This window comes from Thunnus albacares, chromosome 3 (assembly GCF_914725855.1).
Source record: "Thunnus albacares chromosome 3, fThuAlb1.1, whole genome shotgun sequence".
Lineage (NCBI taxonomy): Eukaryota > Metazoa > Chordata > Actinopteri > Scombriformes > Scombridae > Thunnus > Thunnus albacares.
The window spans coordinates 7,343,065-7,357,000 of record NC_058108.1 but is presented as its reverse complement, the minus strand read 5'-3'; the positions used below and the strand labels follow the sequence as shown (position 1 = coordinate 7,357,000).

The 13,936-nt window shown below is 40.4% G+C and overlaps 2 protein-coding genes across 2 annotated transcripts; one reads left to right on the top strand and one right to left on the bottom strand.

Moving 5' to 3' along the window:
- Nucleotides 1-616: 616 nt before the first annotated feature.
- Nucleotides 617-7,054, top strand: pi4k2a (phosphatidylinositol 4-kinase type 2 alpha). Its single transcript, XM_044346056.1, has 9 exons — nucleotides 617-1,131; nucleotides 2,854-3,054; nucleotides 3,143-3,274; nucleotides 4,140-4,293; nucleotides 4,386-4,447; nucleotides 4,575-4,674; nucleotides 5,333-5,466; nucleotides 5,560-5,619; nucleotides 5,820-7,054. Exons 1-9 carry the CDS (start codon nucleotides 793-795, stop codon nucleotides 5,979-5,981), a joined length of 1,344 nt encoding a protein of 447 aa, XP_044201991.1. The 5' UTR covers nucleotides 617-792; the 3' UTR covers nucleotides 5,982-7,054.
- avpi1 (arginine vasopressin induced 1) lies at nucleotides 6,395-13,927 on the bottom strand. Its single transcript, XM_044346057.1, has 4 exons — nucleotides 13,832-13,927; nucleotides 11,296-11,518; nucleotides 9,793-10,258; nucleotides 6,395-8,524 (listed from the first exon to the last, which is right to left on the bottom strand). Exons 2-4 carry the CDS (start codon nucleotides 11,327-11,329, stop codon nucleotides 8,323-8,325), a joined length of 702 nt encoding a protein of 233 aa, XP_044201992.1. The 5' UTR covers nucleotides 11,330-11,518; nucleotides 13,832-13,927; the 3' UTR covers nucleotides 6,395-8,322.
- Nucleotides 13,928-13,936: the final 9 nt, after the last annotated feature.

Below are 13,936 nucleotides of genomic sequence, written 5' to 3'. Positions count from 1 at the left end.
CACTTTGGGGTTACAGACAAAATGCATTTGTTATCCACTGAAAAAGGCTGAAATTGAATGTGCTTTTGTTAAAAGATTGAGTGTTGTTGCTCACTAGCAGGCCAATGTTGAGGACATCACAGACTGAAGATAAATAAATATTTAATTTGTTTCATTATTACTGATTAAGCTGTCATGTGACATAAGATTAAAAGTGGACATTGAATTAATGAAATGATGGCAATGACTTTCAATCAAATATAGGAGTTAAAAATGAAATAAAAAATGAAAAATAAAAATGGTTTTTCAAAAAAAAAAAAGTCTTTTCAATGAAAAAAACCAAAAGAATCCATTCCTTTGAATCTAAATGTGTCTTTAGAGAAAAGACAATTTTCCAAGATTTACTAGTTTGACAGTGGCAAGAAAAACGATTTTTCCTCAGTCCTATAATAACTGATATTAATCAAAGGATTTTTAATTTGGAGTTAATTGATTGCACTAACTGCTACGCTCTCACATGTCTTCCGTGGGCGGAAAGATAATCACCAATCAGCGTTAGAGATTGGCTTGTTGACAGGAGTATTTGAACGCTGATTGGTTTAAAATCAAAATACTCAACAAGCCCCGCCTCTTCCCGGAAACTGACAGTCATCTGATTTTCTGTTTTTTTGTTTCTGTGTTTCCTTGTTAGCCAACGTCAGGACTAGCCAACAAAACAACCGTCCCACTTTCTGTCCCTCCTCTGTGTCTTCTCTTTCTCCAGGAGTTAGAAATAACTTGTCGTCCACCTCCAACAAATAATAGAAAAAAAACATGGACGAGACGAGTCCGCTTGTCTCTCCGCTCCGGGACTCGGGTGATTTCAGCTACTGTCCCACAGAGCCCACCAGCCCGCGGGGCGCGTTTGGAGGCACGCCGGGCTCTGTGGTGCGCATCCCGGCTGGCAGTCCGGGGCGCAGCCGGGAGAGACAGCCGCTTCTGGACCGGGACCGTGGAAGCTCGCCGCGAGAGCCGCACAGGAACGAGTTCCCGGAGGATCCCGAGTTCAGAGAGATCATCCGAAAGGCCGAGCGAGCCATCGAGGAGGGTATCTACCCCGAGAGGATCTACCAGGGATCCAGTGGAAGCTATTTTGTCAAAGACTCACAGGGGGTAAGAAGAACAGCTGCTAACACTGATCTACCGACCGCTGCTGCCATCCTAACGGCCCCTTTGGGTGATCCATGAAATCTGAGGTGTTATGTGGGATGCAGTGAAGACTGTTTATGATAAAAGTGCCACTCGCTTCTAGGAAAGGCCTCTTTCTAACTAGCCCGTGATGACTTTGCAAATAGGCTTTAAGACATGTCAACTTGACCCCACATCTCCCCAGTTTAAACCAATAAACAAGACATTTTTAGAATAGGGCAGAATACAATTTCATTGTTCACCAAGGTGGAAAATAGTTTTTCCTTATCTGGAAGTTAAAACATGCATGTGCAGCACATAACAACAACAATAACAACAACAGCATAAATACTTCAAGTAATGAAAAACAAAATATACCTAAAATTTAGTCTTTAAAAACTGAACAAGCCAATTATTGGTGGGAAAAATGAGTTCTTATTTATGTTATTGTATTATCTGCCTAGATTCCTCTGAAGTGCTTTCACAATCAATGTGACTGTGGCATTGCTGGTAGGTTTTCATCATTTCAGATCCTTCTGCCTTAGAAGGGTAGTTTTAATCTGTGAACCTCCATCTCTGACACACAGTCACAATGATGTCAACAGCAACACTCTAGCAGATAACATGCTTTTCCCCGGTTATTTCAGGTATTGCTCCTTCTATGTCTTCTCCTTTCTCTGTATCGCATTTCCGGGTAAAGATCAAAGTCCTAAGGATCTAATCAAATTGAAGAGGTTGAGCACACATTGCTGATTTGTCACAGCAGTTGTAACCACTGTCTTCGAGTCTTTTGCAAAGTGCTTCACATTCGAGACAAATCAGAGAATCACCATATGAATTACTATATTGTTTCCTTACATTTGTCGCCTTGACTCTTTCTAATGACGCCTGTTTCTCAACAGTAAAATTTAATCAGCACTACTGGAGCCAACCAATAAAAATATTGAGCAACTCATTGTCCTCTTATTACGCTCCTATTTATGGGACATGTTGAAAAAGGAAGCGTGTCTGTGGCTTGTGTAGATGGATCCTCATAAATTACACTTGTTGTATTTTCAGTTCAAGATAGGATAGTCTTGGTACTTTTATGTGCCTTTTTCTTCACTGTTACAGCACAGACATAAGTATTCTAGGCTGAGTGTGTGAGGTTTTTATCCAATGACCCTGCTCCCGTCGCCATCCCCCCACCTCTCCAGTTTCTTTACTTAGTCACCAGTGTGCTTAGTAGTCATGTGCTAGCTCTCTGAGGATATAATTCTCTTCTATGACCAAGTTTCATGTTGTAATCGGTGTATGTGTGTAAGTGTGTGTGTGTGTGTGTCATACTAGTGCAACATGTGATTTCTATAAACAACTTAAAAGTAACACCGCACCCAAAAATCTATCTTTTGCTTATGAAACATATATGCTTGAAAGGCATCTATAGAAAGCTTGTAGTTTCAGATTTTACAGAGCACATTGGCCTCAGCTCCTAGTGGATAGTGACACGTTTTCACTGACACAAACAGGCGTATTTTCAAATAATCCTCTTCTCCACTGTCCATCCGTTTGCTCAGTATATTTCAGTTATATTTTAAACAGATTGCAAAGGAAAAAAATCTTTCATTAAAACATTTATTCACCTCAAAAACAACCAAATCTTGCTTTGCTTTGACTTTCTGTCTCCGCCTTTCATCCTCATTCTCCTTTCTTTGTCTCCCTCTACAGAAGATCATCGGAGTGTTCAAACCTAAGAATGAGGAGCCCTATGGCCAGCTGAACCCAAAGTGGACTAAGTGGCTCCAGAAACTATGTTGTCCCTGCTGTTTTGGTCGTGACTGTTTGGTCCTGAACCAGGGTTACCTCTCCGAGGCTGGAGCCAGTCTGGTTGATCAGAAACTGGAGCTCAACATCGTTCCTAGGACCAAGGTACACATGCACACGCATCTGCATTATAAAAAGCAATAAACCATTTGAGAAATGTTACCTCTCTTGATCAATCTTCTCCACTTCACAGGTAGTGTACCTAGCTAGTGAAACGTTCAACTACAGTGCCATAGACAGGGTCAAGTCTCGAGGAAAAAGGCTAGCCCTGGAGAAGGTGCCTAAAGTGGGCCAACGCTTCCACAGGATTGGACTACCACCCAAGGTAAGCTGATGAATTCTTATTACACCAGTGATGTAATTCAGTGAATGATTTGTGTTCACTGCTTACCAAACAGTGATTGTCAAAGGAAATATTCACTTTTAGAAGTGTTGGATGTTATCAGTTGATTGATGTTCAATGAGCTGTCCACTCTAACCTCATTTGGTAATTACCTTCTTTACCCAGAATAACATTCAGCCACCCAAAGAAAGGTATTACTTTTTATAAATCCCAAAAATGGCATCTCCTCCCTCTCCCTTATTGAAAAATCCAGAAACTATGAATATGCAAATATTTAAACTGCTGGATACAAGATGTCTCCTACTTCACTGTAAAGTTCATTCTCAGTGTTTGTGAACTGAAGGCTTCAAGTTTCAACATCACACTTGTGAAAGTTGAATATTGGACCACGACTGGCTCCGAAGCAGTTGTCGTATCACAAATCACGCTTGTAGGCGCACTTCTTAAACTCAGATTTTCGCTGAGCAAAAAATAAGCAAAATAGCTTCCAGTGTCAAACTCTGCACAAACATCATTCTGCACAGTGAAGCTCAAACATCCAACTGAAGAAACAAGAAGAAAAACACCTTCTAAGTGGACGAGAACTTGAAATGACATGACATGATTTAATATTTAAATTTGACTCTGGCATTAACGTCATTTTAGCTTTCACAACGTCTGTTTGTCAAGTCATCCACATGAATACAAGAAATAACACCGTTAAGCAACAAATGACCCATTTATTTTGTATCCAGGAGAACAAGAAATTCGTTTAAATCATTTCAGTGCACTTTGCTCGATGGCATTACAATATAATGAAATGAACCAAAAATCCAGAGCGCTGAGGGATCTGTTGCTACTCCACCAGGTCGGTTCCTTCCAGCTCTTTGTTGATGGGTACAAGGATGCAGATTTCTGGCTGCGGAGGTTCGAAGCGGAGCCTCTGCCTGAGAACACTAACCGTCAGCTTCAGCTGCAGTTTGAGCGGCTCGTAGTCCTCGATTACATCATCAGGAACACAGGCATGTAGTCATCAGGGCTGGGTCATCATTTCAGGCAGTGTTCTCAACAAAGCACTCTGTGTTGAATTTGAATGATTTTTCTGATCTTCTAGATAGGGGAAATGACAACTGGCTGCTGAAGTATGATTGCCCCATGGACCCTGTCGGGAACAGGGTGAGAATGCGACACACACACTCACACACACAGCCTGAATCTTTACATAAACTTTTTAAGTGTTGATCCTAATGGCGGAATATGTTTATGTTTAATTCCTGTATGTGCCTTCACTCCCTCTCTGCAGGACACAGACTGGGTGGTAGTAAAAGATCCTATCATCAAGCTGGCAGCCATAGACAACGGCCTCGCCTTCCCCCTCAAACACCCAGACTCCTGGAGAGCCTGTGAGCACCTATATCGACTTTGTTTTAACCAATTATGGCTCTAAACCTTGCTTTTAGAGAATCTGCTTATCTCTTTTCAACACTTATGAGAGAAAGTTGTTATAGTATTTTTGTTACAGCTGTCATGTATTTTATATCTGTATCCATCTCTATTTACCTGTCTATATATCCATCATCAAAGTTTCTCTAAAAATGGATTAATATGTTGATTATTTCCTCGATCGATCGATTGTCCTATAAAATGGCAGAAAATGTTGATCACCGTTTCCCAAAGCCCAAGATGCAACCTAAAATGTCTTGTTTTGTCCTGACCAACAGTCCTCAACCCAAAGATATTTAGTTTACTGTCAAAGAAGACTAAAGAAACCACAAAATATTAACATTTAAGAAAGTGGAACCGGAGAATTCTGGCATTTTTTCTCAAAAAATTATTCAAAAACGATTAATCGATAATCAAAATAGTTGCTGAAAAATGTTATGTTGATCATCTAATCGATTAATCAACTAATTGTTGCAGTTCTAATACTAACTCTTCTAGTTCTTACTAACTCTTTAACCTTGTCACTATAGATCACTTATTCCATCACCCTATTAACTCTCCAGCTCGTTACAACTAATGAATATTCATTAAGACACCTTTTCGTTGTCCAATCACCAGACCCGTTCTACTGGGCGTGGCTCTCCCAGGCCAAAGTTCCTTTCTCCCAGGAAATCAGAGAGCTGGTCCTGCCCAAACTCTCTGATCCAAATTTCATCAAAGACCTTGAAGAGGACCTCTATGAACTCTTCAAGGTATGGAGTGACTCTGATTGATTGAGGATAACTCAGTTCTGTGGCTGTAAACATTATGTAAAACATATATGTATCGCGTTTTGTGTCCCATAGAAAGACCCTGGTTTCGACAGAGGACAGTTTCACAAACAAGTGGCTGTAATGAGGGGGCAGGTGAGCAAAACTGAAGGCTTTTATTGTATTTAGATAACATACAGATACACCAGTCCACCAAAACCAAATAGGGGAAGTCATACTTCTGAAAGAAATGGTGTCTACCACTAAAACTGTTACTTCTCAGATGAAAGTCTTTGTATGGAAGCATACATTGAACGTAATTTAAAAACAAATCTTGCCCTTTTTTCTATTTTAAGATCCTGAACTTGTGCCAAGCCCTGAAGGATGGCAAAACACCCCTCCAGTTGGTCCAGATGCCCCCAGTAATCGTGGAAACAGCCAGAGCGCCTCAGAGAGCCAACAGTGAGTCCTACACACAGAGTTTCCAGAGCAGAAGACCCTTCTTCACCTGGTGGTAGGAAAAGAGCAGCAAAGAGGAGGACGAACAGCAGGAAGCCAGCATGTCCATGTGCGGATGGAAGAGAGGACAAAATGGAAATTGAAATAATCATCCTCCCCTCCTCTCCTCTCCTTACGGATACTTTGGTTACAAAGACTGAGTGAGTGGGTGGAGAGATGAGGCCAAAAGAGGAAGAATTTCACAACATATCTTCCCCGTTTGCCTCTGTGCCTTGTGTTGGACGTCAAGAATTTACGCCTAAATGATAAAAGATTCTGTACCTTGTTGCGAGAGAGAGATTTCAGTGAGATGTCAGACTTTTCTGTTGGTCTCCTGGGTGCACATATGCTCACTCACATATGCACGCTAGTCAAAAGCCTCTCATGCTAGGTTTTTGGATGGGAGGTGTTGCATTCCATGTCGTTTTTTTTGTTTTTTTTTCATTACCTCTCTGCCTTTTAATATTCACCTGCATATTCCCTCCCACGCCGTTAAAAGCTCGGGGTTGGTGAAAGCAGTGGTGCCACTAGTGATGATCAGCTTTTTATTTTTTTAACAAATAAGGAGAAGTGTTCATTGTGGTTAAGTCTGAAGATTTAGAAACTGGACGTTCAGTGGTGGTGTGTATGTCTCACTACACAATGAACACAAGCCACGTGAGCTGGTTTCACAGTCACTCGTTGCTCCTCCTAACTGTTTAGAATAGGATCTGCAAGTCATCTGGAGTGATGTTGGAGAGCAGAGAAACTTTTGGTTAAAGAAACACATTGTCTGTTAAGCTAAGTACAACTGGCTTGTCTAATTTTTCTTCTCTCACTGATGGTTTAAATCTGGCGAAGAAGACAAAATTATCCCATCTGCGAGCAGGTAGAGCAGGGTTATGGTGGCTGTCCTAGTCCACAAGCTCCTGTTTGTGTCGGCCATCTTGATTGATCGATTTCTGTTACTTATTCTGACTCGCGATGTGGACCCAAGTAAACAACGAAGTAACTTCCTGCTGTACTGAATTGAAATGTATTGTGACAATGCACTGTATAATTTGTATGTAATATTTAATGATAGATTATAATTAAAACATATTCCATTAATACAGATGACTTGTGTGTTTGTGAATGAGAAACGTACAGTCACATGACACAAATATGAAAAATCATCCACTGCTTTACTGTGTTCTGTTCATGTACACTGGGTTTAATACAACAGTAGGTAATGTCAAAATGTTATAGTATATGCTAATTGTCAAACAAATCATGTCTTTAAAGTTGCTATAATCAATATTTTTATATTAACAACAGATCAAGATACTTTGTGTAATTTGAAAGGAGTCGTTAATAGTGACAAACTCACTGATTATTATTTCCAGACTGCAGTTTTATTCAGCTCTACGGATTGTTTCAGTGTCTTTTTACTCTTTGTTTCAGTTTTATGGGTTGCAGTGTTACTGTTTTGGTTCATTTACACCACTCTCATCAGCACTGTTTCCAGCAGCTGTTTACATCAAAAGCTACCTGCCCAAGCAGACAGACAAAGTTAGTGACTAGCTGGTGAACTCAAGGATGAACTGATTAGATTTTGGTGGTAACAGTTCAAGGTCATTGTGATCTCATGTCCATCCCATTCTCTTGTGAATGCGATCTTTCAGGAATGCCTGGAGCAAATTTTATTACATCTGGCACAAACGGGCAGGATGAACTGATTAGAATTTGGTGGTCAAAGGTCAAACTTAGTACCTTTTATGAAATTCCTTTAAAGTCTTCTCTACAAATATTATGAGTCTGGACATGGATGTTAACTGCAACTTGGCTGGTTGGTGGAGGCATACAACCGTGAGGCGGTTTTGATCTGTTTTTTTAAAAGAACGTGATTCATGGTGGCATCTTCATTTAGACATTTCAGTATTAAGTACTTTAAAGAAAACAACATCTCAGGCTAGAAGTGCTCTTAAAGTGCTTTTCAAACATAAACATTTAATTCAGTGTAACAATATTCTGCCCTAATATACCATGAATTCTGTGGCACGTCCAACATCAACTGTGCAATCAAAAATAACTTTGTGCATCAGAAATTTCCTTCCAGGGTTACACAATACCCCATTTCTGTTAAAACACAGCCTCTCCAATATGCCTGCACTGGAAGAGATACACATTATAATTGTAATAGTTGGACTACTCCCCAAACAGGTTTACGAAAGTTCTCTGGTTTTTCTCTGTGTTGGGGTCTAACATGTAGAGTACATGTTAGCAGTAAGATTCAGAGCAATACAATATATCCCCTCATGTAGAACCAATCATGTATTTCATGACTTCAGCTTCATTGCATCTTCCATCACTGTCTGTGTTGCCCCAAACTCTAGTCAGTTTTTAGTGGAGGATGCGGTGAAGGTAGCGTTCAGAGTCTCTGGCACCCTCCTGCCTTGCCACACCCAACCTCCAAGAGGAGGGTTTGAAGGGATTTTGGTTCTCTGGGATGTCTTCTTCATTCGCCAGCAGAAATTCTCCCGGACTGGGTGCTCGGTCAACCTCCTCACCCTCAACACTGTAGCCAGATAATGGCTCCTCAATCCTGGAAGACAGAGAAGTAACTCTGGTTTAGCTGAACTATTACACACCTACATAGACTATGAACAAATGCTGTTGGAACAACAAGCTCTTAGAATGACTTGCTAATGTTATGCTTCCTTCTTTACATCCCTAATTCCCTTGAAGAAGGGATGGTGGTTGGCGAGATAAAGGTGTCTGCCGGTTAAAGTTGGTTATAGGGATTTGACAGTAGATTGGGCATCAAGGAAGGGTAGAGAATAGCCAACTATGACGCTACTGACGGAGTAAAGAGAGCTTCAAGCAAGAGCCATGGGGAGAAATGAGCTAGCTTGCCACCTGGACACAAGCTAAGGTCTGCTCAACCTCTGCCTTGCCTGGAGGTGGGGGTATGATTTTAACAGACTCGATGATTCCAAAAATATCACTGAAGATGTGTTGAGAAGCATGAATCCATGTATTTGCACAGCCTTTGATTTTTGCCTCTGCCACAACCTCTACAGCAGCAATAAATCCCACCATGATCTAATGTAAATAGTCACTTAAACAGGTTACCTCTACTCAGAAATGAAAAATTAAAAAATCTTCCTTTTAATGAGTGGAAAAGAGCCATTCAGCAACTGAAATAGTGACATTATTGTGTGGTGTGGCACTCGTAATCATCACCCAAATCAAGCTGCACTTCAGACAGAACCCTACTTCATTTAAACAACACTGTGCTGAAGGAATTTTGCTTAAAAAAAAGAAAAAGTAAGCTAATTGGTATCAGACAATTTTTGTTACAGCTCACCATTTTGTTATTACTGCCCCGCCCTGTAGAGACACACTACCATTTTACCATTCTGTGGCACTTCATTACTCCTCCAACAAATCTAATTTCATCTCAGTGAGGAATGTCAAAAGCAAAGTATGACAGTTGTGTGTGTGTGTGTGTGCGTGTGTGTGTGTGTGTGTGTGTGTGTGTGTGTGTGTGTTATGGTATGCAGAGAGAAGAGGACACAGTCTTGTGAAGTCATGCTGAGTTGATTAGGCACATGACAATCTACACACTGCATTTCAAGGCCGGTTTGTAGTTGGACAAGACCTTGAATATTGAGATCGATTGTTTAAAAGTATAAAATGACAGTATTTTTGATTATTAATAAGCAGAGAGAGAACTGAGAACTATTCTGCTACTATTCTGATAGATTAAGAGAATCTTTTCACTCCTTTTCCTTTTAAACTCTTCATCTACGTTTCACTTGTCACATCCTTTTTATACATTTTGCTGGTTTCATGACCTTTGAAACTCACCTGAGGTACCCTGATGTTCTGAGCCACGTGTGGTCTCTGTGTCCTTCTGCCCTAAAGCCTGCTTTATTCCTTGCTCGGACTCGGAGCCCCACCAAGGCCTGGGCCAGCCCTGCCTCATCCCCTCTCTCCTCCCCTTCCTTCTCCTTCTCTTCTTCTGCTCCTTCCATGTCTGCATCCGCCCCTTGCCACACCAGTTTCGCCCGATGTTCAGCGTCTCTGTCTCCTGCTGTCCTGAACAGCCGGTGCAACTGGTGCATGTTTACCCCTGTAAAGATGTTGGAGCATCCAGACTTCCTGCGGCGTCGATTGGAGTGTTTCCACAACACCGGCAGACCATTCTCAGCGGGGGTGGATGCTGGGGCCTCTGCCATGCCCGGAGGGTGGAGAACGTCTAGATGGTGAAATAAGGGCAGGACTGGGGGATAATATAAAGGGGGAAGGCAAGAGGACAGGAAGGAAAGGTAAGCTGAAAAGGGAGGAGAAAGGAAAGAGACCCAATTGGTTAAATGAAAGATAAAGAGATCAAGCCCTCAGCCAGCAGACACATTTCCGGGGCTGCAGCCAAAAAGCCTAGTTACCTTAGCTTCCCTCGTCTGTCTTATCTCATTATTCATGGGTCTTAAGTGCGTAGGGAGAGGTAACACACATGCATGCACAAACACAGTGATGCCAGTGTCATAAAAATCTGGCACATTCAAACTAGATGATGCTCATTTTTTAGCTTCAGCATTCCAGCCTCCTGTATCATTAGACAAATTCTGGCATCCTTATCCTTTTGAGTAATGTTGGAGCTGTATTTGCTATTTCCTGCAAAATGGATATTTTGGAGATACCCTTTGGAGGGGAAAGGGATGACGTAAAAAAACAGAGAGAAACCAAGTTGCTCTGTAATGTTGTTTCCATCCACATTCCTCTTTCACAAAATAGTGGCCCAACCTGGGGGTTGAGACCCCCGCAAGGGGACGCTAGGTATATCTCAGGGGAGATGATGAAAGCGGAGGACAGCAGAAAAATGTAGATTTCTGTTGGAAGAAAATTACCCACATTTCTCTTCTCTAAAATTACTCAAACAAATAAAACTGAGGAAAATAGCTTTGTGGTTAAATTTATAATATTATAATATCACTAACCCCTAACCCTAACTGGTAAAGGTTGGTAACCACTGTCGTAGCCTAAACCTAATACATACAGGTGAAAATCTAGAAAATAAACAACTGTTAAATTGGTCAAAATAGTCCACAAATATGCCTTGTATGTTTTTTCTAGTATCCAATATATTTTCAGTTTTTATGTTAGAATAGCCAATAGCAACAGTGCAGTCTCATGTAATTTCTCATTTACATCTCCAATAATTACCCTTAATTCATTCCATAAAAACGTATCCTGGCTGATATTTTTCAGTATCTGTCTACAACAACATAAACAGAAAATACAGGCAACACTGAGAAAAAACAAAATATTCTACAATTAACATACGTAGAAAAGAAAGAGTTGACTTCTTACCCTCCGCAGTTTGAGTGAGAGAAACTCTGAGCATGCACCACACAGGCAGACAGACAGCCTGATTATTGAACCAGCATCCAGACCACAACCTTCACACCCACTAATGCTGAGCTGACCCACTTCCAGCTGGCGCGTCAGTGGCACACGGAGGCCGTGAGAATTAATCAATCCAGTCATGACGTCAGTGCTGAGGTGAGGTGCTTACCTCAAATCAAGAGTCAGTCTACAAAAAGAAACAAACAAGCAGATCAACAGAAGCCTCAAATGTTCTTCCCACCACTGTTGATTAAGTGTATATTTGCTGCAGTAATGCCACAATTACATCATGTGTTATTTATTAACAGTGATATTTGATTGGCATTGCATTCCCACACACAGGGATGGTCACAAGGCCAATAAGGACACTGAAGTCATGTTCCCAGTATTGTTTCTGCAAATTTGGGGGGTGGAGGCATTTAAATTCAGTGTGTACATGTTGTAGGTATTGAAAGCTATTTTTTAATGTTATTTTTAAATCAGTTTTGGGGCAACTTGTTAATTTAAATTAAAACATAACAGAGGGATTTCATATATCCTGGCAGTGTGGAGAAGCCTTTGAAACAACATGTAGATTATAATGTAGGAACATAAAATTTGCAGAAAATGTACAGAATGATAGAAGAATAAAATTTAAAATAATATGTAAATTTCACAGGAATTCAGTGCCTGTTGACCTGCATGTATTGTCACATCATGTCTTATGTTTACTGCTTTATATAGTTTTCTGTTAGACTAAAGTATCTTCTCTGGGTTTTTTGAAGGAATGTATGAATGATAAATGGAGACTCAATTAGAATGAATGTGTCTTTATAACAACTGGCCACCAAGTGGTGCCATTTTCCTGTTATCTAGGGTGAGGACCTGGTTTTCAATTTTTCAGACTCAAGGCTGAATGACATATCTCTTGCAAATGATAGATTCAACTAGGTGTCTAAGAGAGATATATTGGTATTTATCATTTTCATTTCACAAAGATTAATAGATTTGAAAAGAGCCATCCATGAAAGTGTTGACAACAGCTTGATTGATGAACTGTAGCATCCTGCTTCACTGCATATTATTGTCTCACTTCTATGATGCATTGTGTCTCTTCACGCTCTGGTCTATGACCATCTGTCCTTAGAGGTACTATTGACCAGCAACCCAGAGAGCCTATCACATTCTTCTGTCAGTCATCAGCAACAACAACAACAACAACAACAACAACAACAACAACAAAAGAACTACGATGTCCAAGTTCACCTTGGCTCCACAACAATTTTGATCAATTATTCATTTAGAATAGGTATTTTGTTGGTCAAACAAAATAAGCAATTTCAAGACTCAAGTCTTGAGTCTTGTGACAGGTTTGACATTTGATGGACTAAACGATTGATCCAAAAATAAATAGGTTGGTAATAAAAAATCAGCATAATTTGCACCAGTGTAAAAAAAACAAAACCATAAATAAGAAGAAAAAAACGAGCAAATAAATCTGTCATTGGTTGTGACTCTGCCAAGAACATAATTGAGCAGAAGCCAAGCGGTGTGATTGCTTAGAAATAAGTAGTATAAGTAGTCATTTTCATTAATCACATATTAAATCTGTCAAACCTGTGCCATGTTAAATAAGGGTCATAGGTGTTTATCAAAAAGAGCTGTAATATGAAAGCTTCCACTGTGTCTCAGCTTATCAGAACTAAAAACATGAGCTATTCAATCAAAGATCATCTTTCTCTAACTGACATAATCAACAAGGAACATGAAATTATATATTTCAAATAAAACGATTTTCAACAGTCATTTTGTAAGGTTACATTGCAGCACAATCACAGTGAATGAAAAAGTGGATGAAACTAATTTTTGCTGCGAAACATGAATTAAAACGTATTAGTTTTATAAGCATGAAAAGCTGATGAAAGCAACCATAGAGAGGTCATACAACGCATGAAACATGAACTCATCAAAGTTTGGCCAGTTATTCCTACAGCACCTAAAGGCAAAGCAATTAAACTCAGACTAATTAGCAGGTGTGTAGCAGGACAACTACTTTAAAGCAGGTGTTCCCCAAAGCCTTCATAAGCTACCTCGCCTGTCTCTGAAGCGGACCCTTCTCTTCAGACATGTGTGGGTTTTTTGTTGGACTGCTGAGGGCTCGTCGGGCTTTGGCTCCTGGTGCAGGTGTAATGATTCAACAGCGAGCAAACTATATCAACTGCAAACCAGCTAAAGATAAAGTTGGCGCCATGGTAAGTTCCCAAATGCATGACTGGAAAATGTCTCAGATTTCCTAAAGTGATTTCTGAATGATTTGCAGGAATCTTTGTTTGCCCTGACTGTGATGACTTTGGCCACCCTCGGACCATCTGGTTGGATACTTGCTCACGTGGATTATTATAAAACTCGCAGCTGATGGATGAAGCTCTGCACGGAAGAGTCGCCTACACTTATTAAAACCAGTATGCCTGCTGTTATAACTGTTTTGTTAAAATAATAAACTTAAATTTCTTAAACTCACCTTGTCACTTTTTTTTTCTTTTTTTCTTAATAAACTGGTGCAGTTCAGCCTTTACACCGGTAGGTGTCAGAAGCGGTTGGCGGAAGTGAAACCTCTCGCAATGCT

Coding starts and splice junctions, on each gene's coding strand:
- pi4k2a (XM_044346056.1), top strand. CDS start 793: ATGGACGAGACGAGTCCGCTTGTCTCTCCGCTCCGGGACTCGGGTGAT. Junction 4,448..4,574: donor TGGACCCTGTCGGGAACAGG/GTGAGAATGCGA, acceptor CCCTCTCTGCAG/GACACAGACTGGGTGGTAGT. Junction 5,467..5,559: donor ACCTCTATGAACTCTTCAAG/GTATGGAGTGAC, acceptor TGTGTCCCATAG/AAAGACCCTGGTTTCGACAG.
- avpi1 (XM_044346057.1), bottom strand. CDS start 11,329: ATGCTCAGAGTTTCTCTCACTCAAACTGCGGAGG. Junction 10,259..11,295: donor TCTCACTCAAACTGCGGAGG/GTAAGAAGTCAA, acceptor CTCCCTTTTCAG/CTTACCTTTCCTTCCTGTCC. Junction 8,525..9,792: donor AGAACATCAGGGTACCTCAG/GTGAGTTTCAAA, acceptor TCTGTCTTCCAG/GATTGAGGAGCCATTATCTG.